Raw genomic sequence first — 27,065 nt, 5'->3', positions numbered from 1 at the left:
GCCCAGGTCCTGGAGGGCCGAAGTGCAGGGTTTCATTCAAGCCAGGCACTTAACCATCTGTGTACCGTGATTATCTTTATTGAGAAACAATTTAGCTGTCCTTCATTGCTGTGAGCGGTGATGGTTTTAACTGAGCTGAAAAAAGCCCTTAATTCCAGTCCTGCAGGTCAGCTGTCTAGTCCTTTCTGTGTAGCATTGGCTCATGTTGGGTTGTGCCATAGGTTCAGGGCTCATATTCAGATGTGCCTTGGGTTCAGGCTTCATATTCAGATGTGTCATGGGTTCAGGGTTCATGCTGGGATTTTCCATGGGTTCAGGGTTCATGTTGGGATGTTCCGTGGGTTCAGGGTTCATGTTGGGATGTTCCGTGGGTTCAGGGTTCATGTTGGGATGTTCCGTGGGTTCAGGGTTCATGTTGGGATGTTCTGTGGGTTCAGGGTTCATGTTGGGATGTTCCATGGGTTCAGGATACATTTTGGGATCTTCCGTGGGTTCGGAGTTCATGTTTGGGTGTTCCGTGGGTTCATGGTTCATTTTGGGATGTGCTGTAGGTTCAAGTTTTTATGCTCAGATGTGCTGTAGCTTCAGATGCCAGCGTCTGAGGATTTCCCCCCTCTGACCCCGCAGTGTAAACTCCTGGAGCGGAAGCTGGAGGAGGAGCGGGTCTTCACCGAATACGAGCAGATCCCTAAGAAGCGGGCGGACTGCGTGGCCACCACGGCCGTGCTGCCGGAGAACGCCGAGCGCAACCGCTTCCGCGACGTGGTGCCGTACGAGGAGAACCGGCTAGAGCTGGTTCCCACCAAAGAGAACAACACTGGCTACATCAACGCCTCGCACATAAAGGTGGGCGTCCCTGCCGGCCCGTGGAGGCAGGAGTGTTATCATTCACAGGGGGTTGCATTTCGCAACTACTTCCCATAATGCAATGCGCTATACCTCCTGCACAATAAGAAGTATTCACTTGCAGCTGTGTAGTCAAGGTTAGGACTATAGGGGCAGTAGACCTCATTATTTTAGCATTACAATATCACAGCTAAAACTGTTAGTGAAGTTGATACTTCTGTCTGCCCTGTTAGTGTAACTTTTCTGTCTGTGTCAGGAGAGAAAAAGCCAGAAGGCATCATTTCCATTTGACTTTGAGCAGTCAGCAGTAGGACAGACAGAATTTTGAAATCTTGAAATGCAGGAATTTTCAGGCTATCAAAATACAGCACTACATGCTGTACCTCTGTAAATCCAGTAACTATCTGAAGAGTTGTTTCATAGTCTTTATTTTTATTTTTAGTGAAGTTATCTCCACATTGCCATTAATTATTCTGCTAGTGTAATTTCACTTGAATTGGAAAGATGAGTTTTGCCACTCATGTAATGGTATTACCCATCGTGATGTAATGAAATATCCACTATTGTAATGCATTGTAATGCATTGTGGGATGCCTCCTCTCAACCTCCTCTCATGTCAGTAATGATTCAGATGGGTATGGATTTTCCCACTTAAATGGTTATCTAGTTACATGCTAGAACCTCCAAAGTATTCACTTGTAATGTGTTATTTTTAAATAAGATAGACAAATCTATGCAGTTTAGCCAGCAGCAGTTGGGCTAATCAAACTCCTATGGAATGCAGTCCAAAGATCTCTTAAGCTAGTTTATACTTTTGCTGCCCGGCTGTTCCCTTGCTTACACAGAAAGAGCCGAATCATGGGTTATTAATGGAGATCTCCAGTAAACCTCTTACTTCCACATTTGAACAAAAATATCCTCAGTCAGGTCCAGCAGCTGCCTGTTGTTTGTGGTCACGGGACAGCATGAGGTGCAAACCTGGTATTGCATTAATAAGACTTTAATTGGCTAATTGCATATACTAAATTTTAAAGGCAGTCATTACATTACATTGCACCATTTAGCAGACGCTCTCACCGAAATAAGTGCATCACAATGCTTTTCGAGTTATTGAAAAGTACTGCAAAAGGTCAGTAAGATAATGAGTTAAGTGCTAAACTAGTGTAGATTGGTTTTTTAATAGAAAATAGCGCTAGATAGGGGAGAGAGAGAGGAAGGTAGACTAGTCTCATCGACTCCATTGGGTGTGTTTACCAGCCATTGCTGCAAGGGCTGTCAAATTCTTTAAAATATCTGCCTGTTGATTATGCAGTTATGTTTTCTTGTTTTCTGGTCATTTTTAGTGGTGACCGTAATGGGTATGTTTGGAGCAGACTGTTTTGATGCATCATGGTTTTTAGGGTAAAAATAAAATTGCGTCAGTTGTAAACCTTAATTATATGGATGAGACCATAACGTTCATTGACAGACTGTGAGTCCTCACGTTAATGTTTGTTTTCTTCTTTTGTGTGTGTGTGTGTGTGTGTGTGTGTGTGTGTGTGTGTGTGTGTGTGACTCTGTCTGTGTGCCTGCCTTGCTGTGTTTCTGTCGGTGTGTGCCCAGGTGATGATCAGCGGGGAGGAGTGGCACTACATCGCCACGCAGGGTCCGCTGCCAAACACATGCCAGGACTTCTGGCAGATGGTCTGGGAGCAAGGAGTCAACGTCATCGCCATGGTTACCGCCGAGGAGGTAGGACAAGCCCTTTCTGAAGTGACCCCGAGGTCCTCAAGGAGGTGGAAACAGAAATGCTCCGTTGACTTATGAATTATTCAGTGGCATGTCCCGGCATATTATTTATTGGCCTTTTGTATAAACCCAGATAGATTAGAGAAGGAGGATTTAATATTCTCAGTTACAGGATTTTCCTTGATTCATATGTTAAATTTGACATATACTGAACATACTGGCTGAGTGATAATGTATTCAGTCAGATAAATTGTACAGGATGTGGATATTGATTGGGGAAAATAAATTTTTACTTATTGTATAGTTTGTGTCTTGTCCTAACCAGCCACAATGACACCTGTCCCCTGAGCTGTACGTGTGAAGTATCCGGAGATTTCACCACCTTTGTGGCTCTGCAGTTTGTACTGCAATGTGTCTGTCTGTAAGAGATTGTTTTTGCACTCTGGGGTCACAGGAGGGTGGTAGGTCGAAGAGCCACAGGTACTGGCCAAAGCTGGGCTCCAAGCACAACTCCGCCACTCATGGGAAGTTCAAAGTGACCACCAAGTTCCGCACGGACTCGGGCTGCTACGCCACCACGGGGTTAAAGGTCAAGCACCTGTTGTCTGGGCAAGAGAGGACAGTGTGGCACCTGCAGTACACAGACTGGCCAGACCACGGCTGCCCAGAATATGTCCAGGGGTTCCTCTGTGAGTGTTAAAGGAATTATCATCACTGTAATTATTGTTAACCCATTTGTACAGATATTTCAGCAGTTTATTTATCTCCCTAGCATACTTCTTTCTCTTGCTCAAACCCGAGGGCATGTGATCACACATTAAATTAATCTCTCCTCTCAGGCCATTAACACTCTTTTTGGTTTAATTATGCCTTTAGAATATTCTTCAGCATAGATATACAATAACAAGAGTGGTCATGTCTGTTAAAAACAGCGGTCAAATGTATACACATTCCAGTTGGTCTTATTGGGTAAGATCAAGTCAGAATCACATTGTATTTGTATTAATGACAAAAGCTGATGTGATTTGGGGAGGTCAGGTAGCTGCCTTTTGTGTGTACATCCATTCAGGCTCAATGGGTAGCATATTGCAGTGTATATATTTTGGAAGACTGCATCCAGTCTAGTGCATTTGTATCTGCATGTCTGACCTGGTTTGTTCACCCATGTGCCATCAGCGTACCTGGAGGAGATCCAGTCGGTGCGGCGCCACACCAACAGTATGCTGGACACCTCCAAGAGCTTGAACCCGCCCATCGTGGTTCACTGCAGCGCCGGCGTGGGCCGGACCGGCGTGGTCATCCTGACCGAGCTCATGATCAGCTGCCTGGAGCACAACGAGGTAGGGAAACGGCCCGGAACCGCCTTCCGCTGTTCCCGGTCCCATCCGCCTTTAACACCGCAATGCAGCCTCATTCGTCACTCATTCCACTCATACTCAGCAGAAAGCCCAAATCTGTCCGTAAAATGCGCGAGTGACGCAGTCGTCGTGTCCTGTCTCCAACAGAAGGTGGACGTTCCGGTGATGCTCGGGAGACTCCGGCAGCAGCGCATGCTCATGGTCCAGACCATCTCCCAGTACAAGTTTGTCTACCAGGTTCTGATCCAGTTCCTCAAGAACTCTCGTCTGATCTGATCCGATCTGGTGCGGAGACGGGAGGGACGAGATACACGGCCGCTTTCCGCTGTGAGAAAACACGGTGCCGGTACAGTGCACCTGAAAAAAAAAAAACAACTCTAATCCAGCGTGTCTTTTTAAATCATCTGTCTTCATCTTTCTTATTTAAAAGTGTTTTTTTTCTCACGCTTTTCCCATTCATTTGTTGGTGTAATGTCTTTGTTGGCCATGAAGTGTTGGAGAACACTAGAAACACCGCATCCTTTTGAAAGGATGTGTCGTATTGCCAATTTGCATCTCGCCTGCATCTTCACGGGTAAATTAGAGAGAAACAGAGGTATGTAACACAAAGAGAGGATTACATACAGACATATCAATCTCCTATTTGAGCTGGCAAATTCTTGTTTTTTTTACTGATTATAATGGTTGTGGTATAGGTCAGATTGCACAATGAATGAGAATTTGCTATATATTTTTTGATATTCCAAATAGGCCTCAACAGGGAGGCAAAAAAGGAAAAAAAATCAATACTTTTAATTTTGTTTTATAATACTTTAATATTGTTTTATATTGACTATAACTTTGAGCAAAAGACAGCAGAATATAAAAGAAAATGCCTTATTGATTTAAATGCGAAGAATTGTCTACAATAGTGTTTTAAAATGGAACTCAAAGAAGTCATCCTGTTTGTTTTCTTGTTTTGAAAGTCCCATTACGCAAGAGAAAAATATGTGACGATGTAGTTGCATGCCACAACAGCAGAGGGCAGTGCACACTTGTATTTAAAGGCCCTTTGAAGGGACAGTTACAGAAAAATTTAACTATAGGCTGCAGCTTTTCAATGTTTTCAGCTCTGGAAATGTGTTACGACAGATAGTTGTAAAATACATTGAAATCTTGTCAAGACATTTCAATATTTAATATTTTTTAAATATTTTATTTTTTACGTTAATTTATTTTCTTAATGACATTTAAATCTTACTCTTTGTTCTCTGTATACATTTCTTTAAAGTGAATGTTTAATTTTTCAAGCGCAACTGAGCTTCGTGCCTAGGCCCGGCTCTGGGTTGTGTGCTCGTTTTCGGAACATTTGCTAGTTTTCTTACACGGTTACAAAATGGTTTACAGTTGTTTATTTTGTTTCTTTTCTTTAGTATTTTGGCATCAGTATTTCATTTCCTAAATTCTCCTAAGCTACTTTAAATTCCACATGTATTATCAGATTTTCTGTTGTGAAATGGTGAAACTTTTTTGAAGATTAGATGCAAGGTTGCAATTCAAGATTGCTATAATTTTCTTACCGAAGAAAACCTTTCTTTTCCATTTCCATTTTTGAGTTACCTCTTCAAGGCTGAAACTGCCTGGAGTATAAGGTGTTTAGCCTTAGAAAGTAAGTGTAAATAAACCCATGTGTTTCCCATCATTAAGGTCATTGTAAGTTCAATTATTGTAGTCGTATACTTAAGATTCCACTTTGGGCATTGGTGTGTTACCTTTTATTTGTTTTTGTTATTTTCACCTACATTTTGCCATTTGTACCCAAAATACAGTTTTCCCTCAGCATTTCAGTTGTTTTGGTAATTAGATGCCTCACTCACTTTTTGTCAAATGTCAAATACATTTCGATTATTTTCATTTGATTTTCAATGTTACCATCTGTATTACAATGCTTGTCTCCTTGTTTCTCATTCATCATTCCTTTAAAACTAAAAGCCTTTCAGCTGAACTCTGTGAAACCCTCTAATATTAGCCCCATGGGACATGGGGTTTTTTTCATTCTTGGTCTGAAATTTGGTCTTCCATCTTTTTTTTTTTTCCCTGAGAAGAATAATGCAACTACCAGGGTGAGTGGAGAAGTCCTGAACCACTTCCAAGAACACTGCCCCCTGGCTGGGCAAAGGTCCATCTCTTCGGTCTACACACTATGGCCTGATTTCTGGTACAGCAGGTTTGTCACACTCTCTGTGGGCTTCACTGCAGATTCCAAGGTGTTAGGGAGTGGCATTCTGGACACTGCTTAAATGGGCACTCTGGTAAAAGTCTGTGCTTTTGATTGTGTGAGGCGTGACGTGAATGGCTGAAAACGATGCCTCCAAAGTGAAGCCAGCCCTGAGCTGTGGTTGTAAATCAGAGGGGGAGGAAGCAGGAAGTTATTGGCGGTACTTTGTTTCCTGTCTGCATAGGTCTCTTATAGATAAAATAGACCAAAACAGGTTATAGATCTACTTTGTCTGAGTGTATAGGTCTGTAGTTTGTACACTGTGAATATTCTCTTACACTTAAATACCTCTCTCTGCTAAAAATTTCCCGCTCCCTCCCCACAAGTTCCACTGACATCATCACCGACAGTTGGGAGTGGGGTTCATAGGGCTAGCTGTATTTAAAGCACTCTCAGTCATTAAGGGAAGGTTTCATACATATTGTACAGGATGTCAGATTTTACATTTTTACCTGGGAGCCACTTTAATATTGTGGGCCTCATAACATCTACATGTCAATTCACACTTGCTCATGATTTCCCTATGCCAGAGCAGCTGGGTTGTGAGCACAGTACACTGAGTGTGGACTCACAGTTTTACCTAATATTCAGCCTGCAAATAAAGGAGCAAAGTGTTTTAAGAATACACTTTTTGATATGAGCTTTCATACACTGTCTCTTGGACTTTTGTCTTGTCGAAGCACAGCTGACAAAGAACTTCTTATCTTCTCATTGTGGTTAAATGTGTGGTTGAACAGGGAGTGTCTGCATCTCTCAGGGCAGTAAGTCCTGGATGTCTGTAGTGCTTTCTGCTGAGTGCGGGAGTGGAGTGGAGTAATGGTCAAGACTGGACCATCCCGTAGGAGCTCAACTGACAGCCAATTAAAAAACATTTTCCAATCAAGGCTGTTACTTGAGCAGTTAAGTGCCTAATTCCTGTTGCAGATGTAATAAAATAGTCTGTCAGATTTCTGTATTTTTCCTTTAAAGTTTGTGATTTTAAAAAAAAAAAAAAAAAAAAAATTATAAGTTTGTGCAAAGTTGAGTGAGCATCGTCCTTGTATTATATATTTTGGATGTGCGGAATTTATATGAACGCTTTCGACTTGGTACTTTTTAATACCATAAAAGAATTAAAACTATGCATGCCTTTTTTATATTGTAATGTATATATACTCAAATCGGTATATAAGCTTATGCTTCCTAGATGTGTTGTTTTTTCTTTTTGCACTCCTCTCTCTGTGTGACAGTATTGTTCTACACTGCATTCCACGGTTGTGTCACTCCTCTCTTGAGTAATACTCACATTTCTCTGAACACCTCTTCATTTTGTACATAGATTTTGTATATGCTTTGCAAAGGCGTTGTCTCCTTTCAGAAATGTATGAAGCTGTCATTCTCGCTAATTATGCAATAAAGCATTATTTTACATAGGTTTCGGTTCTTTTGTACCCATCTCCCATAACTGAATCCTTTCTGTCTCTAATTGGAGGGGGGGGGGGGGGGGGGGGAGTGAAGGGGTGGCGACCTTATTTTGATATGCACCTATATAGATGAGTGCGTATACAGTGTCAGTCAAAAGTTTGAACACACCTGATGAAGATAATGGGAAACATGCATTCAAAGATATTTTGATCTAAATACTTGTGCTTAAATGCTTCGTATATGTTTCATAGACAAGTAAAACTAACAAAGTTGATGCCTATGTATGAATTTATTTCCAAAAAAAAAAAAATTTTTAAATATTTTTTAACATTTTGAAGAATCTAAAATACAAGATAGTTTGATTTGTTTTTGGTCACTGCATAATTCCATTTGTGGTATTTCATAGTTTTGATGTCTCTAATATGTGGAAAATTGTAAAATTAAAGAAAAACCCTTCTATGAGCAGGTGTTTCCAGACTTTTTTGACTGGTACTGTATACTGTCATATGATTAAATAAGTTGCTTCATTTGCAGATAGTGCACTGCTTTAGCACCTTCTGTATGGTAGAACACAGGGGGATTTGTGAGTGTAATGTCCCCGTTGTCAGAGCACCTGCCGATACAAAGGGGAGTTGTTAGTTCATGCCCCCCTTAACCAAACAAAAAGAATTTTGCCACTGAGATTAATTGGGGTAGTGACCCTGAAATGGACAGAAGTCGGGATTAACCCCCGATGTCGCATCACGGCTTAGGTCTGACCCTATTATAGAAGGGTCGTTTATTTACCTCGTGGAGGGCGCTACAGGAACAAATTGGCTGTCACTATGTGCCACTTACTACTTCTGGTCGACCTACGTCATGCCTTGGGAAGTGCAATGCAACTTATCACTCAAAACTGACCACTCAAGAAATCCACTCACAAAAAAAAAATCGTGCCACGGTCTTTCAGGGCCTTTATTTACTGTAGTGCTGATGCAGGACAGGTTCAAAAATCAATCAGAGCAGAGCTGGTAAGAGAGATCGCATTCCTGTACCCTTCCTTGCCATGCATCGGGTACCATACGAGAAAGAACAGCAGTGCACCAATGCTTACAGACAACCGTTAACCGTATTCCTCCAGCAGACCGGTGGGTTAGCCTCAGGCTGGCCCGGATGAGGGCAGATGGGCTGTGCTGAGATCGGCCACATGCAGATGTGTTACAGTGATGTTACAGTGTTACTGGGTAGAACCACGGTAAGCTTTGCTGGTAATGGAACAGCAGCAACATATAGGGGAAGCAGCCCTCTCCCCTGCTGGCTTTGAAACCCTTCAGACAACACCACAGTAGACATTAAAAAAAAATCTACATAAATCACCCCAAAGGAACTATTCACTTATTTTCAGTTAAAAGGTACAGCATGTCTGCTCAGTAGAAAAGTATCCATTATACAACAAAAGTTGTGCTTCGGTTATAAACCTTTTCCAAGCCTCAAATACTGTAAACTAACTGCAGTTTCGTCAACCATGAAAGAGCAGCTCCTGGCAAGTACCGTTCATTTCACTGTAGTTTTCTCTACAAAGCTCCACCTTTCTGAATCAGACAGCATCCAGTCATAATTTATGTTTTTTAAACCCCTTGAGCCCCCATCTGCAACTTTGAGTACTGTACTTAAAATACTGAATTATGTAAAAGCATTCCATGAAGTCTGTAACAGCCATTATGCAGAAACAGGAAGTGGGGCACATGCCTGCCCATGCTACATCGTTACTCAGGAAGTGACATCGGTGCGACCGGACCGCTCGAGATGCGTTGCATGATGTGTAAAAAGAACGGATTGATGTTTTTTTTTTTGCCATTGCTGTGGAAATGTATGAGAGGAAATGACAGGTTAACAAGGCATTCTGCACAACTTCATTTTTTTTTTTTCTTTTTTTTTTGGGGATCCGGGAAAAAAAATGGTGCTTGTCAAGAGGTGTCACTTCTGCTGCTGGATCTCCCTCTTGACCTCGGCGATGTAATGGTGGTCCTTCCCGTGGGCCACCTCCATGATCGCTATGGCCTGGGGAACACAGGCAGAAACTCACGTCGCTCACCTCTGTCACATGCGACATGCATGCATCTGGACAGATCTGTTTACATGGGCAGGCACCACTGTCTAGGGCGGATTTCGGAGAAATCAGTACTATAGACGCAAGTGCTAATTTCAACACAATCGATGAGTGTATCAGTATAATATCATACGTGAAAGAACTAGAATTTTAGAATCAAATGGCTTGTGAACATCCATGATGAACAAAAAGCACACAGAGCTTAAGTATTCAAACAAGCACTAGTAGAGAACAAAAAGGCCCATTTACAGAAGTTGCATAAACTCCTTAATGGGATGACATCTGTCTGACTCTGGACTCATGTCCTATCATCTGTCAAAACTGCAGTGCTAAATTTTCAGCATGTTAAACTCTAATATATTACAGAAACGTTAAAAGCATCATTACTGGAAGGATAGGTTGTAGCACATGTACATTGCCACTAGATGGCAGTGTGGAAGCTTCAAACTGATTAAATCCAATCAAGACTGAGCAAGTAAAATTTTTATAATGAGAAATGTGAAATACACATAACTTGTTTTGCCAGATAAGATTGTTGTTTGGTGTCTGTTGTCAGTGTGGTGATGCCTGTCGAATACTTCATTATGTGTTTAGAAATCAAACCCATTCTATCACATTGTGGTGTGGTTTTACTTTGGTTGCTAGTACAAAGGTACCTTATAAATACTAAACTAAGGTCATAAGTTAGACACGTTATTAATATAATAAATTTACAAATATTCAAAATGCAGTGTTTTCTCTCCTCACACTTTTTTAAATAAAGTGACTGCCTGAAATCATTTTGGATTTGTGACAGGGAAAACATGACAATGTTGTATTATTTTCGGACTTTAGAACTTTTTCTTGTCCAGATATAGTCTGTCATTGTAGTGAGTACCAGTCCCCAATGAATAGTAGCCTCTAGACAGTGGGCATATTGTTAATGCATATGTCTGAAATTTACTGCTTTTTGAACTATGTTGCTTTTCAGTACTTTGATTATGCATGAACATTTAAAAAAGAAGAATGTCTGTAAAATCATCATGGACAGAAAACCTGTGTTTTACCTTCTTTAGGGCCTTGATTCCCATTGACTTCTTCTCCAGTCCCAGATAGAGTCTTCCCAGTTTCAGGTACATGGAGGCCACATTCAGAGAGTAGGGAGGGTAATGCATGCTGAAGGAATGGCAAAAAGTCAAGTGATCAATATAAAGCCATATCTCCTGCTGACACCTGCATCAATAAGTGTGAGGTAGGACCCTTAACACACATGTCCGCCTTGTGTATAACACTGAAATAAAAAAATTAGCAGCTGACAAAGTACGACTTGACCTGTGCTTTTAATCACAGCTTGAAATGAATTTAATCTGACATTAAATTCCACAGTGATCATCAGGACTTACCAAAGACAGAGTCAACTGGACCATACAAGCATGATTTATGGGGACTTTCCCAAATGCTTTGGGTTTATGCTCTCATTGAGCAATGCCCGATGCATTACAAGAAAGACGGTCAATAATTGTTAAAAACCTATTATCCTGAGCATCTTCACTAAAGCCTCTACATCTGGTCAGCTTAACATTTTCCTAGTTGACCCTTGTTATGGCAAACCACACTGAACTCTGTAATAACAGTGTGGCTAAATAAACTAGGCTTACAGAGTTTCAGACTTCGCCCACCAAGAGATATATCCAGTTACCCCACACACACTGACACATTCAACCACAGCTGGGCATCTTTGCCACCATAACTGGAAAGTTACAGCTTCTGTCTAAAGCTCTTCCCCTTGAATGTAAAAGTACTAACCCCCTCCCCCTGTGTTTTTAAAATAATGTTTTGACAAGGTAATGACGAGCCATTATAACCATAAAAAAGTCACCAAACATTTCTTTAAACAATGATTTCACAATCTGTGCAATATACTTGAACTTGATACTTGAACAGTCACTGGATACTTAATGGATGCTTTAAAGATAACTTTAACGACAATGGATACTTGTACAATCTTTAACAACGTTTTACGCAGTATTTCAGGATAAGCACCATACATCTTTAAGGGTCTGGTAAATTAACACAGGGTGCACCACTTACTCACCACATCGGTTCCTGGTGCTCCATTATGTAGCACTGCAATCCATTATCCAAAACATTTCAGGACACACATGTGTATGCTATGACAGCCCAAAGTACAATTTCATTCGTTTTGGTGATCGCCGGACTCGCCAAAACTGTGTTTGTGAAGAAAAAAGTAACCATTGTGTTTAACCGTGAGTCAAAGTGAAGGACAAATGTTGGTTGAATCTTGGGGTCAATAATTACATAGAAGTTATTTGCATTAGAGTTAATGTATGCTGGATCGTAACTGACGGCTAAAACGTTCTTATGCAATATTATGCTTATGTTAGGTCCTGAATTCTGCACCATGTTATATACATAGTAGCACTTAATGGATGCTGTAATGTTATTGCCCTCAACTGCGTAGCTATAAATATTTGCAGAACATGTGGAGATGGGGTCAAGTTATCATTACTGCGCTTACTATTATTGTTCATCCATTTATGAGCGGACACTCCAATCCAGAGCATAATGCACTGCCTACATTTTAAGTAGTATTTTATTTATATAGATTAATAATTAATGAACCATTTCAGTTTATGTATATTGCTCATGGACTGTACCCCTATAAGGATTTGAACCAGCAACCTTCAGTCAAGTGCTCTCAGCACTGCAGGCGCATTACCTGTAGGGCTTGATGATCTTCTCGCCGTAGCTCATGGCCCCGTCCCAATCCTCCATGTAGAGACACACCCCCATGGCCTGGTACATCATGTGCAGCATGTACACGTTGGTGTCGGCAAAAACCGCGCCCATCTTATCCAGGCTCAGCTCGCACATCTCCAGAAGCTCACTAGGGGGTGCTGTGGAGTCAAGGAACAATCTCTGGCACCCAGTGGATCTTCTCACATGCTGCCGCTGAGTTTACTGGCTACACAGTCCGAGCCCAGTGCTTAACGCGCAGTGTTACTTTCAGGCGAATTTAGCCGTGAACATTTACCATCCCAATTAATCTCAACGTTTCCGAGTGCAAACATCTGATTTGAGAGTAATTTCCCCAGATACAGGTCTGTGAACTGAAAGATCAGCTTTTGCAGTACATTTATGTTTCGCACATACCTCCTCTTTCATAAATTACTAAGAATAGAGAAGTATTTTCGGAGTCTGATTGAAGTTCTCTCCTCGTGGGCTGGGACTTTTTAAAGATATTGTGCAGTACATACATAACTCAGATGCTTGTTTTGTACAATGGCAGTGGATGAGTAATGCATTCTTACTGCTAACTGTGAGCGTGATATACCACTAAAAGCATGCAGGAATTCCCCAAAGCTCAAAAATACCTGGGGAAGAAAACTGGTTAAATACGGACATTGAAGTAGGATTATTTTAAGAACTCCCACTCCAAAAACTCAAGAGAGAAGATCTATACTAGAGCCAGCACATGGCAAAATTCCAATGGTTTTCTTCTTTGCAAAGACAGTGGAAAATACATCTGATTGTGAGACTGAGATGACCTGACAGAGTTGCAATGACAGCTGCATTAATGGGGGGGGCAGTCATGTCACATGACATCACGGTGGCACTTCAGTAAATTCAATTCAAAACTTTCGCTGATGCAGCTGAGACCCTCGTCGGCTCGTTGTCACATGACCAAGTTCAGGGTTGATGCTATGACACATGAACACAAAACACCCACTGAGCGCTCTTACCCAATCAGCTAATTAGCATTGCGGTGTGAACCATGCTAACGTCTATACGTTCAATCACAGCGGGACTGTCTGCAGATTGGAGGATCAGCTTGACAGAGCTGATGCTGAAACGGGCACAGAGGATGCACAGGCACTGTGACGGGAAATTTATACGGGTAAACTGAGAATGAACTCCACTGCTTAGGGAAATAACTCATGTCCTTTTAACTTCACATCCACAACTGTAGGATTTGCTTTCACAATGGATCAGCATGACTCTTAATTTCATGCCACTGCTTTTGGGTTATGAATGTGTATTTTGTTCAAATATGACAGAGCTGGGTCGAAATGACACAGCCTCCTGTGTGCTCAGAGATCAGAGGTGACGCAGACAGAGCCCGGATGCTTCTAGTGATCTGGGGGGAGGTCGCTCAGATTCTCAACCCGACGTCCGCTGAGTCAGTGTAATGAGTCGTGACAGAGGAGTTCGCGTAGCCTCTGATTTTAAAGTCTCACTCCCCAGAAGAGCACAGAGCACCCCCCCCCCCCCCCCCCCCGGGGGAAGTCAGACATTCAGACAGTGACCTGAGTGAGAGAGGTCTTTAGCATGCTTCATTTCTCTTCTGCTCCGCCGCTTCTCTCCCCCCCCTCCCGAGCCGCCGCACACAACACACAGAGAACTTTGTATTGTATGAATAAGAAATTCCACACATGAATACATAAATGAGACACCGGTCATGAAATGCAGCACCTCCTGATGAAATATTGAGAAAGCTTTTCGGGTGACACAATCTGCAGTGCATCCGCTGTAACAGAACGGGCCTTACTGAAACGCTGCCCTCTGCGCGACCGCGTGACCCCCCCGTGACCTTCCGCCGTTCTCCTCGGACAGAGCCAGGACAGACAAGGATATTCTTGCAGTGCTTTGCCCTTCGGAAATCTTCGATGATGTTCCTGGCGTATCGCAGCATATCCCGAACCTCCTCAGGCTTCGGGGGCTCACTCAGCTCACGGAGCTTCATCTTAGCCTTATCCTGAAGAGACAGCAGAAAAATAAGGGACTGATGTGAGGAATATGTAAGTTTGTGTGTGTATGTGTGTGTGTGTGTGTGTGTGTGTGTGTGTGTGTGTGTGTATGTGTGTGTGCTCATGTGTATGTTTTTTATGAATGGACTATGTCCTAATTATTATTGACATATTACAACTGACAGCTGATGGACTGATTATCCAATTGAATTATTTTGTACTCATTATTTGTGTTCTTCTCACTACTCCAATAGTCTCTGAACACACTACTCCTCCATTGCCCCACTCAAATTCATACCATCTTCAGCTGTTAGACACACACAGACATATGTTACCTCTTCATTTCAGCATCATACACGAAGGAAACCTTGTATGTTCCAAATGAGATCTCAGTCAGTTTATTTCATTTTTAAGCAGTTTGTGGCACCAGTCTATTTGTAAATGACCCCCAATGCTTTGCTGTGTCCACAGCCAATGCTACCTTGGATTTGGTGGTGCACTCCTTGCAATCACAGGTAAAGAAGTAGGAGTCTCTCAATCTTTCATTCCTGTCCTCGGTCGGATAGAGGAGGTCAATGTAGCTGGTGAACACCTGGAGGAGACATAGACACAATCAGGCAGGACCTATGGCAATTTTACAAATCACTGATACTGTGTAAGTGTATGTATGCATGTATATACATGAAATGGTGTGTCTCCTCACCCACTCTTTTTTGTGCTAAGCTAAGATCATCAACATATGCAAGTCTGCTTCATCTGGTCTCTTGTCTTCAGTGCAAAAGGTATTTTAAAACTGTGGCATCCCTCCCCCTCCTTTTCTGTGAAAAAGAACTGAAAGCTAATCTAAGGGTTGAATCTGCACTGCCAATTGTCTTGGAAGAACAGAAGAAACACTGGGCTGCATTTATTTGGAATAATACCTCTTCAGCAGGTCTGAGGTAGTGTGGGCAAAATCAGCAGTTGTAAGTTTGGGTCAGGTTTTCATCAATAATTTCTGCGTGGCAGAGCTGTTTTTTGCAAAAATGAGTAACTTGGTCTTTCTATACACCGGGGGTGTTTTTGTTTTACATGGTAATTACTGTCAGCACAGCAAATGTATTCTGCTGGTAAATAACAGTTATTTCTTTGACATTAATGTCAATTATTTGACAAAACATAAGGTGGCGCACTTTTTTTCTGCCAACAAATTGGCAGTGTACAGGCATGCAAAATAACAAACCATGCAGCACTGCAAAAAGCAATGAATAACACTATGGCATTATAGCCTTAACCCGCTGTGGGAGATTAGAGTGTATTAAAGACAGACAGCTGTCAGTTTGCTTTTTATTGGTTCTCACAGTTCAGTTTAGATGGCCATTGACATGAGCTGCGAAATGGGTATACTGTCACCATTCTCACTTCCATTGCCTGTGTGTTTAGTTGTGCGACATCATTCCTGTATCTGCCTATTTCCATAGCTTTTAAAGACACACCCTTGTTAAGAGAAAACAGTATATCCTTCGACCCTCGGGTGATTGACGAGCCTCCGTGTCGCAGCGGCTGACCTCCCCTCTGCCCCGCTCTGACCCCCGGTAACAGCTGCGAGGCTCACCTCCTCCCCCGGGTTGATCTCTTGGACGGCCCGCACCTCGGCGACAATCCCCTTGTAGGTGACAATGACGTTGGGACAGCAGCTGTGGTTCATCAGAGCGACGCTGGATGACAGTGAGAGTCGGGGAGAGAGAGGAGAGAGGGAGAGAGAAAGTGAGAGTCCCCGTCAGTCTCGGACGCACCGCTCACGTCTAAATCTGTCACAAACGCTTTTCCTAGCTGCGCGCACCTCAACGTCATTACTGCCGCCTCGCTCTAATAATAGAGCCTGCGCTTTCATTCACACGAAGACAATCCCGTCGTTAACACGTCCGCCACATAATTGTGTGTTCCCGCTCTAAGCTTTGACAAAAATCCGCCATCATTAACACTTCTGTCAATGCACTGTGGCGGTAAAAAAAGGGCAACTCAGTTCCCCAGCAGCGAAAACACCGCAAAACAAGCAGAGGTCACAGGATCTCTGTTAAACCACTCTTGTCAACAACAGACCACCATATTGATTACTGCACTGCGCGCCCTGGAAGCGGCTTGCAAATGTACGTGATCTGAAAGCTGCTAGACTGACTGCCGGAGAATCAATACATATTACATCACCAGCACTAGATTAAAAAAAAAAAGTAGGCTCAAATCTTTCCAGGCAGAAAACACCCTGACACCATAACACATTGAGACAACAAGAGCCTGTAACTGCATTAAAGGAAAGAAGCATCCTTGATTAGCAATGCATGCGCTGATCATCGTAATGTAACCTGGTGCTCACTGTACAGATTCGCTCCTGTAGGGGGCAGTACAACAACAGTGGTACGTTTTGAAAGTTGCAATCAAGCAAAAAATACATTTATTTATAGAAACATTATGGAGGCTACTTGGAAAGCTCCTGTTTTCCAGAACGCTACTATACTCTGATATTTATAGGCTGCTTCTGTTACTGCGGTGACAATGCAGCTGGATATAACTCGGTGTCTGTGTTTGTCATTCTCATTTAATACGATGCTCCAAATATCAGTTCTACAATGGAGCACTGTGGTGTAGTGGAAAGGCGCAGGGCTGGTACCTGAAAGGTTGCCAGTTCAATTCCCACCTGAGGCACCAGTGCACCACTTTTGTACCCTTGGGCAAGGTACTGAATCTAGAAATGCCTCAGTAATCATCCAGCTGTATAAATGGACAGCTTGTAAAAACTGAAACCTATGCAAGTTGCTCTGAAGTGTCTGCTATCCAACTAAACGCTAATGTAGTCTGTAAGAGTGTGCAAATATCTTTTAAAGAACAGACAAACACATGAACAGAGCCCTACTATAATGGGGGCCAGAGAGACAGACAGATTAACATTTGTTTTTCTTTTCAACAACCTCAAAGATGAGGCAATCAGAGTGTGTTCCAAGTGAGACCAGTTAATATGACCGGTCCTTAGCCTTTGTGATAACTGGAGCCCTGCTCACAGAGGTGCTGCTATGTGTTCATTAGAGCACAGAATCCATTTCCAGCTCCTGGAAGCGAGGGGTGACAGGTGTTAGACTGTGAGAGTGTCAGCCTTACTTACTCTGGAAACACTGCAGAGCCCAAATGCGACAGTTCCTCGTCCTCAATGGTGAATCCATTACAGTTTACCTGAGGAGTATAAATCAAGGGATTAATTATGACATGGAGTACCAAGGACGTACCTAATGTGTCTGATGTCAGGGCACGCTAATGCCTAGAGGTAACTGTGTGCCAGCACACATGGTATGCCAATCCACTCTCAGTTCTCTGTGTGTCGGTGTGTGTGTGTGTGTGTGCTGTGGATGGATTTTTTTCTTGTTCTCTGCTATGTAATTATATATATATATTGATTAACTTTTCATTGTGTGTATTCTTTGCTGATATGCTTGACCTAAAAAAAAAAACAATGAAACACTTTAAAAAATTGGCAGAGGTCAGATAGACAGACAGATAGAATGACAGACAGATCGATGGATGGATATACAGATGGATAGATAGGGGGATGGATATGGGTGTGAGGTGTACGGGTGAGAGTCTTAAATCAGAGAGCAGCCCCTCCAGACTGGGTCCTTTTAAGGGCAGTGATGGCCTCTGAGGATCAGCACTTGGTCTTATCCAACTGGGCAGCTGAAGCTCACCCCACCACCTCCCCCTCACACACACACACACACACACAATCCGCCGCCCCCCGAGATGGAAGGGCCAAGACCACGTGGCCATGCGTGGGTATAGCCAGGGGGACTCTGACTGGGCAGCTGGTCAATGCTGCTGGCATCACTGTGAGGGCTGGACTGAACCCTGTATTCCTCTCTCTGCTCACTGTCACGCTTGTCCATTTGCTCCTACCCTGGTACATTCTGTTCAGTAGCGGCTGCATGGGGGAGGCAAGGGAAGCTAGCTAGCAATATATATCTACGTTCTTGTTACATAATTACATAAAATGTGTAAAAAAAAATCAAAAAAGTATGTTAAACACGCTTATGGCTGTCATTTTGACTTGAAATATTTGTTGACACAGCACTAACTATCAAGCATTTCAAAATCCTTATTATCAGTGCATCCACCTTACTCCTGGGAGACAGGAACTTCCTTTCAGAGGGCATAATCGGAGCAAAGATTCTGACAGTAAGAGCAACTACAAGGAGTTAATCAAAGTAACTGCCAGTCTGATGAAGTTCTGGCTGGACGTTTTGAATATTCGAGTGTGTTTTCCGGTATGTGAATAACAACCCAGAAGAATCTGATTCAAATTTTCTACGGTGCCAGAGACACCAAAGTTATTGCAGCTCTTTTTTTGCATGAGAGATAGGCAATGTCAGTAGTTTCATCTGTCACACCCGTGTCTCCATTATCCTAAGTTATGCGGTTGTTAAGGGAATCATTCAAGAAAGTTTCATTTGTTTTTGACATTACAGATGGCCACAGCGTTTAGCCAAAGTTTACTGGATGCATAATTTTCCTTAGCTGTCTGCATGCCTTATATGCAGTATTAGTTTTCATTGGCAGCAGGCAGACTGCAGTGAAATGACAGTATTTAATTTAGGAGAGACAATGCCCAGAGGCACATCCAGAGCAGTACAAAAGGAAGTCAGGAAAGTTGCACTGTCCAATGGTGAACACTTTGAATGCCTAACAAATTCTCAAATTGAAATAATTACTAAGTATTTTGTCTTCAAATGTTGAGTGAATCCTGTCTTATTGTCTTCTTTCATCCTGTTTTTCATTGCCACTGTCAACTTCATCTTGCTTTCCTGGACATTAAAGCATTTCATGATGTATAGTGTATACGCAAATAATTCAATTTCCCTTTAAATGTAGAGGGCTTCTATTGTATCGTATTTTCTGTCTAATTGATAATAGAATCACTTGTAGAAAAGTGAATCCCTCCCCCCAGAAGCCACCAAGACTACCCATTTTAGAGTGATTTGGCAAAAAAAAAGAAGTTCTTCCAGCCATGCCTCATCCCCAGGCTTCCTCTGGTTTACAGCCCAGCAGCTGCCACCGGTGCTGTTATATGATTTGCCTGCTTAGAAAAGGCCCTTATAAAGCACAACTTAAATACATTTTGCCTTACACATGATCCACAGCTGAACACATAATCAGGTGTTCAGACAAAGCACTGAGTGGTTAAAGCCAGCAGCCCTCTGCTTATAAACCCACTGCTCTCACTGCTCCAGTAGCAGCAGAGACAAGCAGCATACGTATATTTTCCAAAACATGAATTTCAACGTTGTAGAATGCATTTCTACAGTCCATAGTCTAGCCCCCTCAGGCACCAGAGGGTTGTGTTGTCTTATTCACAGACCAACATTACTCAACTGTTTGTTTCCTTCATGTTCAATGTCATGGCAGCTTTTTGTGAAAACAATATTAACCAGCATGTCCTGACATAATCCACATCACAAACTAGTTTGAACTCATTCCTAATCGCTGTCACCAGCAGCAAAACAAGTTACTTGACTGGTACTCCGATACCTCAAATGACTCAATATGACTAAGGTCTATATTTGTTAGCCTTTGTTAAACCCTACCCACTGCTCAGGGTAGTAAAACCAATTAAATCTTGCTTAAATATACATACAAAATCCTATTCATGTGCCATCCTACTCATTTTTCCATGCATGTCAGAGCTCCTGAAAGCACCGTGGCTTATCACCAGCACATTGTCTCTTGTCCTTATTTTTGGAAGGCCGCTGCCAGAGCCATGCTTTCCCACACACTAGTGAGTCACATGCTCACGCAAGACGAGGCTGAAACATGTGCTCATTTTTTCAGGAAGGGAGCAGACACCTAAGGAGCGCAAAAAGTGGGTCTGTTGGAATACAGTGCCGAATACATTTCGTCCCCCAAAAAAAAAAAACAAAAACAATCTGGGACGGGAGTGAGGTCTGACTAAGTGGGGGGGGGGTAGGCTGTATGAGAGATGTCCTAAGGTGGGGAGAGAGAACAATGCTGACAAGAACGCTGCATATTTGCTAACACGGCTCAGCGGTCAACGATGACCTGCCAATTTCAATTAAAAAAATTTCATCCCAGAATAATGGTTTATTCACATTATGATCCTCATTCATAAACTCGCTGCCCTGAACAAGCTGATTATATAATGGTCCTTATTACAAGGACCTAAGACAAGTATCTTTATGGTTTTTTCCCTTCGAGATTCTTTTGTTATGTTAGTGTTTTCCTCTGTATGGAATGCTACATCTTTATCATTGATCACAGATGATTGCTCGTCACTTTATTTGTTGCTACTGTTTTCATTGTTTCTAATACATGAAAAGCACCATATCACTCCTTATTAGATTCAGGCAGAATGATGGGCCTGGCGGGGCTGAAGGGCCTGCTCTTACCACCATGACAAACTAACACTCCTTTACTATTTTCATGACAGAGGGGGAAGAACTGAGAAGCATGTTAGGCATGTTGTGAAAAGCCCAATAAAATTTGATGATTTCCAAATACAGCAGCACTGTTATCCAGTACACTCTTTTAAGTCGGTTACTGATCTGAAAATGTGTCTTCAGTGCACTTGAAGGGTATATTTCATCTGACTAAATGGGTTGGAGGGAATAAGGGGCTGCAGGTGTCTTGGCAGCGGAAGCATAAAACTAGTTAAGAGCAGCAGGGGACGAGACAGTACATGAGACCTATTTAAACACTAACACTCATTTCAGACAGTGATGCATTGCAGGTCACACTAAAAGAACATTCATGCACTGTTTACCGTTTTTATTTTGTGAAAGAAAGTTGGCCATTACTGAGGTTTTCAGCTCATCATTTCGCATTTCACAAGTCTGTGTTCAACAACGCCACTGTGCTTCACTAGTTTCATATTGATAGTCTGGCAGTGCCTACCCAGAATGCAATGCACCAACGTTCAACCAGAACACAACGCTCCAGTGTACGCGCCTTACCTGAGCGAAGAGCACGGTGAGGCCAGCGTGGTCGGGGAACTCCAAGTGCTTGGAGTAGAAGTGATGTAGGGCCGCTATGTCGGCCTGGTTCATCTCGCTCTTCTCATTGTCCAGCTCGTTCAGATCTGCGTGGAACAGAGAAGAGCATCACGATTCTGGAATCATTCTCGGTCATGCCCTGGTTCTTGACATCTAACTGGCAGCCTGAGAGAGTACGAATAAAAAACAGCCCCAGGCCCATGCTTGTTACAACAGCCTATCTTCGCTAACAGTACGTCTTTGCAACCAAGGGAACAGGCCCTCTGTTCCTTCCCTCAGAACTGTCCCACCCCCGGGTCGCTCCGCTTATCGCAACCCTGTCCCTCTTTGATTCCTTTACGCCACATCAACCTTCCTCAATATTATCTCAGCCACAGCTGTGCCATATGGGTGCTGTGCTCAGAGACTGTCGGAGGGAGACAGCTCTGATGACACAGTCAAAGGCATCTGACAGGTGCGGTGGGGGGACTGCCCTTCGAGGCCCTGCATGGGAGCGCTTTCGCTTTCAGAGAGCAGCTGAGCCACCAAAGCCATCCCGGGGTGTGAAGTGCGAATGTGCTGGTAAATTTCCGCCATCACTTTCCAACAGGCAGACGTGCTGACAGCTTCTGGGGCTCCTAAGAAATTAACGGAGGAGGTGCCTTCCACTGATTTTATATGAAAGCAGCTGTAATATATCTGCATTCACTATTAGTACAGTGACTCGTATGAGATATAGAGAATGTGTGCAATTCAAAGAGTGAGCAGTAAGTTTTTCTAAAATAGTTTTCATAAATCATAAAACATGCATAAAATATACATATAAACATAACATGAAGAGAGCCAAGAGTTGCTGTAATGTTTACTGTGTCATATTTTTATGGCTGTGTCACCAACATTTTAGTGTATGAATGTACATTGTATACAGTGAAATTTGACTGCAAAATTACATTCCCAGCAAATGAGCCACAGGCAGAATAAAAACGAATGTTCCTAAAGCACAAAAATAACCATATGTAATATGTGTGACATTCAGATATGAGTATGAAACCACTGATAATTACACACTTTTTCTACCTAACGTGCTTAATCTCTTTGCCTCATCCATTTCATTAAACATTTGGTCCGCATCCAAGGCTAGGGAATTAAGCCATGTGATAAGAGTACTGCTATGACACTTCATTACATTACCGGAATAGCACAGCTGGAGCTGGAGAGTAAATGGCGGTGTGGAAATCGCTACTGCAGACAAGAGTAGCTTCGCTGATATCACACACCTCCAACCCTTTGCGTCTCTGCCACCCACTCTGCCGCTCCTCCCACCATCTGTCTGTCTGTCTGTCTGCCTGTCCAGACTTTTTCATGCCAGTTCACTTTTATCACCAGCGTCTCATCAGCGGCGCGACCACGTACCGCTGTCAGAGTAGCTGACACTGTAGCTCTTCTCACCTTCTTAAGAACTCGCCTCTCCGGGTTTCTACCTGTGTTCCCTGAGCTAAATCTGTCCTGTGACTGTAAAAATCGGACAGCACCTGTGAGCCGCGTGGCACAGGGACGACGCCTCTGAATCAGCTGATTACTGATTGCCTTGGATCATTCTGGATGCACAGTACTGGAAACTTTTGGAAAGCTGGAAAGTGTTGGAAGTTTTTTTTTTTTTTTTCAATCGGGCTGAAACACTGCCATATGTACAATGTATACTGAGGCATTACATACTGGATAATACACATGCTATGTGACACTGTACAATGCATCACTTGTATGACATTATTTTGATTCTGGCCTTTATTCTGCCCTTCTGTGTAATAGTGAACATTTGGAACATTACCCTTGATAAAGGCCTCTAGATATCAGACGATAACTGCAATGTTAACAAATAAATCAGTCTGCGTTAACTGTCAGCACAGACCACTGACCTGGCTAATCCAGGCTATCAGGCTTTTTTCTGGGCATGCCTATCCTCTTAGGGCACCAAAACTCCCATAACTGTGGCCTGGTTCACTCTGTCTTGTCCCCTGGAGCTTGGGCGATTCCCTGGCAATCCCAATAAAGGGAAATCAAGAGCATCATATGACATGGATTGCCAGTGTATAAATAGATTCCAGCTGGGCAGTGTAAGCCATTTTGCCAGAACTTGTCTGCTGACAAGACAGTGATAGGTAGTACATATGAACGTAGTATATAATAAAGTGTGTGTGTGTGTGTGTGTGTGTTTGTTTTCTCCACCTTAAGACTGGGCTGTTCTCTGAATAATTCTTAGTAGTTGTGATTATTTTCTTTTCATTTGGTATGACTGTCATCCAATCAGGGCTTTAAATTAATTTCACATTTTACAGAGGAAATGGATTGTGGTTAAGAGGAAGGAGCAAGGGTTTGAAAATAAACTCTACAAGAAAATCTGTAGTTGGAACTAAATGTTTGGCACATCCACACAAAGACTTTTTCCTGTTCTAATTTTTCTTCTCTGACAGTAACCCGAGGTGCCATTTAAGGACACTTCATTTACACACAAGTAAAAACGGGGGATGAGTTATACTGTCCCATTAGCTCAATCATGCATGTGACCATGTCTTTAGAAACACTGTAGGGCAGGTCACTGGATGGGCATCCAAACAAAGCCATGTCAGCAATGGGAAAAATTATAATGTCCAATATTTATAAATGCAATTTGTACATTTGTTTTAGCAAATAACTCTAAATGGCATATCTCTTTGTCTGTTATGAAAACAAGCTATCCTACAGGACTTGGGAACTTCTAGCCTGCTGGTGAATAACAGCCCACTTGAGTTCTTTACTGGCTCCAACTTAACTAATATCTACTTAAAATTCAAACTCTACTAATTAACTGTTGTCAATTTAACAAGCTCTACAGAGAGAAGAAAAGAGACTGATGAAACCTCTTACAGTCAAAACAACTGTCTCCCTTTTGGGTGCAAAAGAATAAATAATTCCACTGAATAATAATCAAAAATTCAGTACTTACTTTAAAATAAAAAAGCTTGCTTTTCCTTTCTCTATTAACAATCTATGGAAACTAGTCTGTTTTATATACCACTGCTTAGCGGTAGAAAACAGAGCATTCAAATGGATGACTAAGGCACAATGCCCAACACAGCGAATAGGTCTCTTGTAACCATACAGCTGACTTGGTTTGTTGTACTTACGTGCTTCAAACTCCCTCACGAGCAGCAGCTTCTCCGATGCACTCCTCTCTGGCTGCATTTTCTGCAAAACCACAAACAATTTGTCCTTCAGAGGCGCATACCAGATATACCAAAAGAAATAACACTGCACTCATCCACGTACTTTTCTCAGTTTTTATATTTTGTTATTCGGGATTGAGGTAAGTACAAGGCCATTGTGACTTATTTGCACATTGATTTAGTAATGCTGGAGGTCCACCCGATACAGTGCATTATTTGAGCACAGTGTGCTGTTGTATCCTTCCCTGAGCCATAATCACCACCTCATCCCCAATACTCTGATGGAAGTAAACATATTCACAGCACGGCGTGTTTTACAATCTCATCACGTGCGTATGGGACCCAATCCAAGATATACATCCAGTAAAAAATGCACTCTGTTAGGAAAAAGGAGTGCGCCATTATTTACTGCAAAAACACAATGATTCGACCTTCATGGCCCTCATTTACTTTGTAAAGAACATGCAGGGCAAAATGTCTTGTTTTTTATTAAAACCCTTTGGGCTGAATTAGTGAGTGAACAGACTCCTTTGGACTTCCTGCTCCTCCGAATTTACACTGTTCATTGCTCTAAGCCTCACAAAGAAGCACAGCATCACAACTGAAATCATCCTGACCCAGACCAAGACTGAAAAACACCTACCTTGTACCATCCCACAATGCAACAGTTTCCACTCAACACTGTAGCAGGTGACCGGGCAGGGCCAGCACAGTCAGCCTATAATCATTCACTACAAGGCTACTAAACTTTAGGCCTTTATGCATGGCTGTACCAGACCAGGTCATGTTACAGCCAGTGCTCTGTCCCAGAGAGAGCTCTTCTGTCTCTGGGCTCTGAATTTCTTCCAGTCTAGTGGACTTTGCTCATCTATATTTTTCCACCCTACCAGTGTGCTGGCAGAAGAAAACCAGTTAAAGGTCAGATCTTGAATTAAGATCTTTTGCTGGCAATATTTTTACTTTCTTTCCAATGTGAAAGACACTCATTAATGCAGAGACACATGAGTGAGATGAAAACATAATGTCTAGTCATCTGTTTAATTTACCAGTCTGAACTGCCAGCTAGCCTTGAATAACAGCTTACTCATTAACACAACCTGGTGTAAACTAATGTTGAATTCAGTGATTTAGCCCAGCTTGGTTTCTTACTGAGCATTTAGTTATGGTAGGGGATTTTAATTATTCTGAAAGGCTGTCTTACATGCATTGTATTACCATTATTAAAACCACTTCCAGAGCAGGGTGTAGTTACCAGTTGTCACGTTCAGTTGTGAAACAATGTAGACATACACCGAGTTAAGGCATTGATACCTGTGCTTCAACCCTTCAGGTGAACAGGGCTAAGAAACTGTAAGGAATCCCAGTCCTTATGCTCAACACTTACTAGCTAAAGAGCAAATTAGTGTGTCCATGGAAGCGGCTCACACAAACAGCACTGCAGTGAAATGCATTCTGCAAACAACAGTCTTTGGTCTGTGTTCTCCACACTGCGTCTTCCGTCTCTAGTTTGATGTAATGCTGGCGACAGATATTCAATGCCGACGTGGGCCTTTTTAATGTCTGGCCTTAATGGATGTGACACATCTTCTGGAAGGCGTGCAACTTTGCGGGTAAATATATCCTTTATTGACACAGCAAGATCCACTTAGAAAGGGCACGCAAAGTTCTCCTTAGACACGAAGACTCCAATAATAGCACTTACACAAAACTTCTGTATTGCTATTAGATGTGGATATGTATATTATTTGCAAAATTGTATACTTGTATAGAAATTGTGTAGAAATGGCTGCAATCACAGAAGTATGAAATATGGCAGTCAAAAGGTACATCTTCCTACTAACTAGCATTGCTTCCATTAATTGCCTTCCTACAACCATCTCAAATGACACCAGTGTAGACAGTAGCTCCAATCATTGATGCTGGATAAGCACCCATCCTCTAAACAAAATAGTTGGAGACGTACACGTAAACTGATCCTGGATCAGTGGTTATGAACAGAAAGTACCCTTGAGACGGGCTGGGAATGCGTGCCACATGAAAAAAGTCTGGCTGAAAATTAATCTAATATAATGTTAATTGAGTTCTTATCTCCTTATGTAATTGTAGTAGTGTGGTACACATGCTACTCTAAAACCAACAGGTGGCAATGCAAAGCAAATGTATAGCTCAGTCACTCCCTCTTGTGAAGAACTGAAGAAGATTGGCTAGCTGACTATTCCAGAAACAGTGTGTTTTCTCTGCGTTTGCTTTAAACCCAGTGAAAATATGCAAACAATTCACCAGCTTTGGCTTCTCATTGCCAAGATACACCAAGATACAGATGAACCCTGTTAATAACACCATGATAAATATCACAATCCAATTAATCAGTAGCCTGTGCAATATCACCAGGAAATGTCTTCATTGTCACCTTGATGGTTGTAACTTG

The 27,065-nt window shown here is 42.3% G+C and overlaps 2 protein-coding genes across 2 annotated transcripts in view; one reads left to right on the top strand and one right to left on the bottom strand.

Moving 5' to 3' along the window:
- LOC118792299 (tyrosine-protein phosphatase non-receptor type 14-like) overlaps nt 1-5,091 on the top strand; it is a 33,637-nt gene extending 28,546 nt beyond the window's left edge. The window contains exons 14-18 of the mRNA XM_036550123.1: nt 628-846; nt 2,449-2,577; nt 3,029-3,263; nt 3,751-3,914; nt 4,080-5,091. Coding sequence (XP_036406016.1) covers nt 628-846; nt 2,449-2,577; nt 3,029-3,263; nt 3,751-3,914; nt 4,080-4,208 — 876 coding nt within the window. The 3' untranslated portion in view covers nt 4,209-5,091. The remainder of the gene's footprint in view (nt 1-627; nt 847-2,448; nt 2,578-3,028; nt 3,264-3,750; nt 3,915-4,079) is intronic.
- Nucleotides 5,092-8,530: 3,439 nt separating this feature from the next.
- Nucleotides 8,531-27,065, bottom strand: part of LOC118792581 (N-lysine methyltransferase SMYD2-A-like) — a 31,842-nt gene continuing 13,307 nt past the window's right edge. Inside the window, exons 4-12 of the mRNA XM_036550461.1 lie at nt 24,599-24,659; nt 21,417-21,541; nt 17,564-17,631; nt 16,022-16,124; nt 14,912-15,022; nt 14,318-14,438; nt 12,402-12,576; nt 10,729-10,837; nt 8,531-9,633 (exon numbers count right to left, since the gene is read on the bottom strand). Coding sequence (XP_036406354.1) covers nt 9,550-9,633; nt 10,729-10,837; nt 12,402-12,576; nt 14,318-14,438; nt 14,912-15,022; nt 16,022-16,124; nt 17,564-17,631; nt 21,417-21,541; nt 24,599-24,659 — 957 coding nt within the window. The 3' untranslated portion in view covers nt 8,531-9,549. The remainder of the gene's footprint in view (nt 9,634-10,728; nt 10,838-12,401; nt 12,577-14,317; nt 14,439-14,911; nt 15,023-16,021; nt 16,125-17,563; nt 17,632-21,416; nt 21,542-24,598; nt 24,660-27,065) is intronic.

The sequence above is a fragment of the Megalops cyprinoides genome, chromosome 17 (genome assembly GCF_013368585.1).
Source record: "Megalops cyprinoides isolate fMegCyp1 chromosome 17, fMegCyp1.pri, whole genome shotgun sequence".
Classification (NCBI taxonomy): Eukaryota; Metazoa; Chordata; class Actinopteri; order Elopiformes; family Megalopidae; genus Megalops; species Megalops cyprinoides.
Note: the sequence above shows the minus strand (reverse complement) of the source record. Positions and strands in the feature narration are given on the sequence as shown.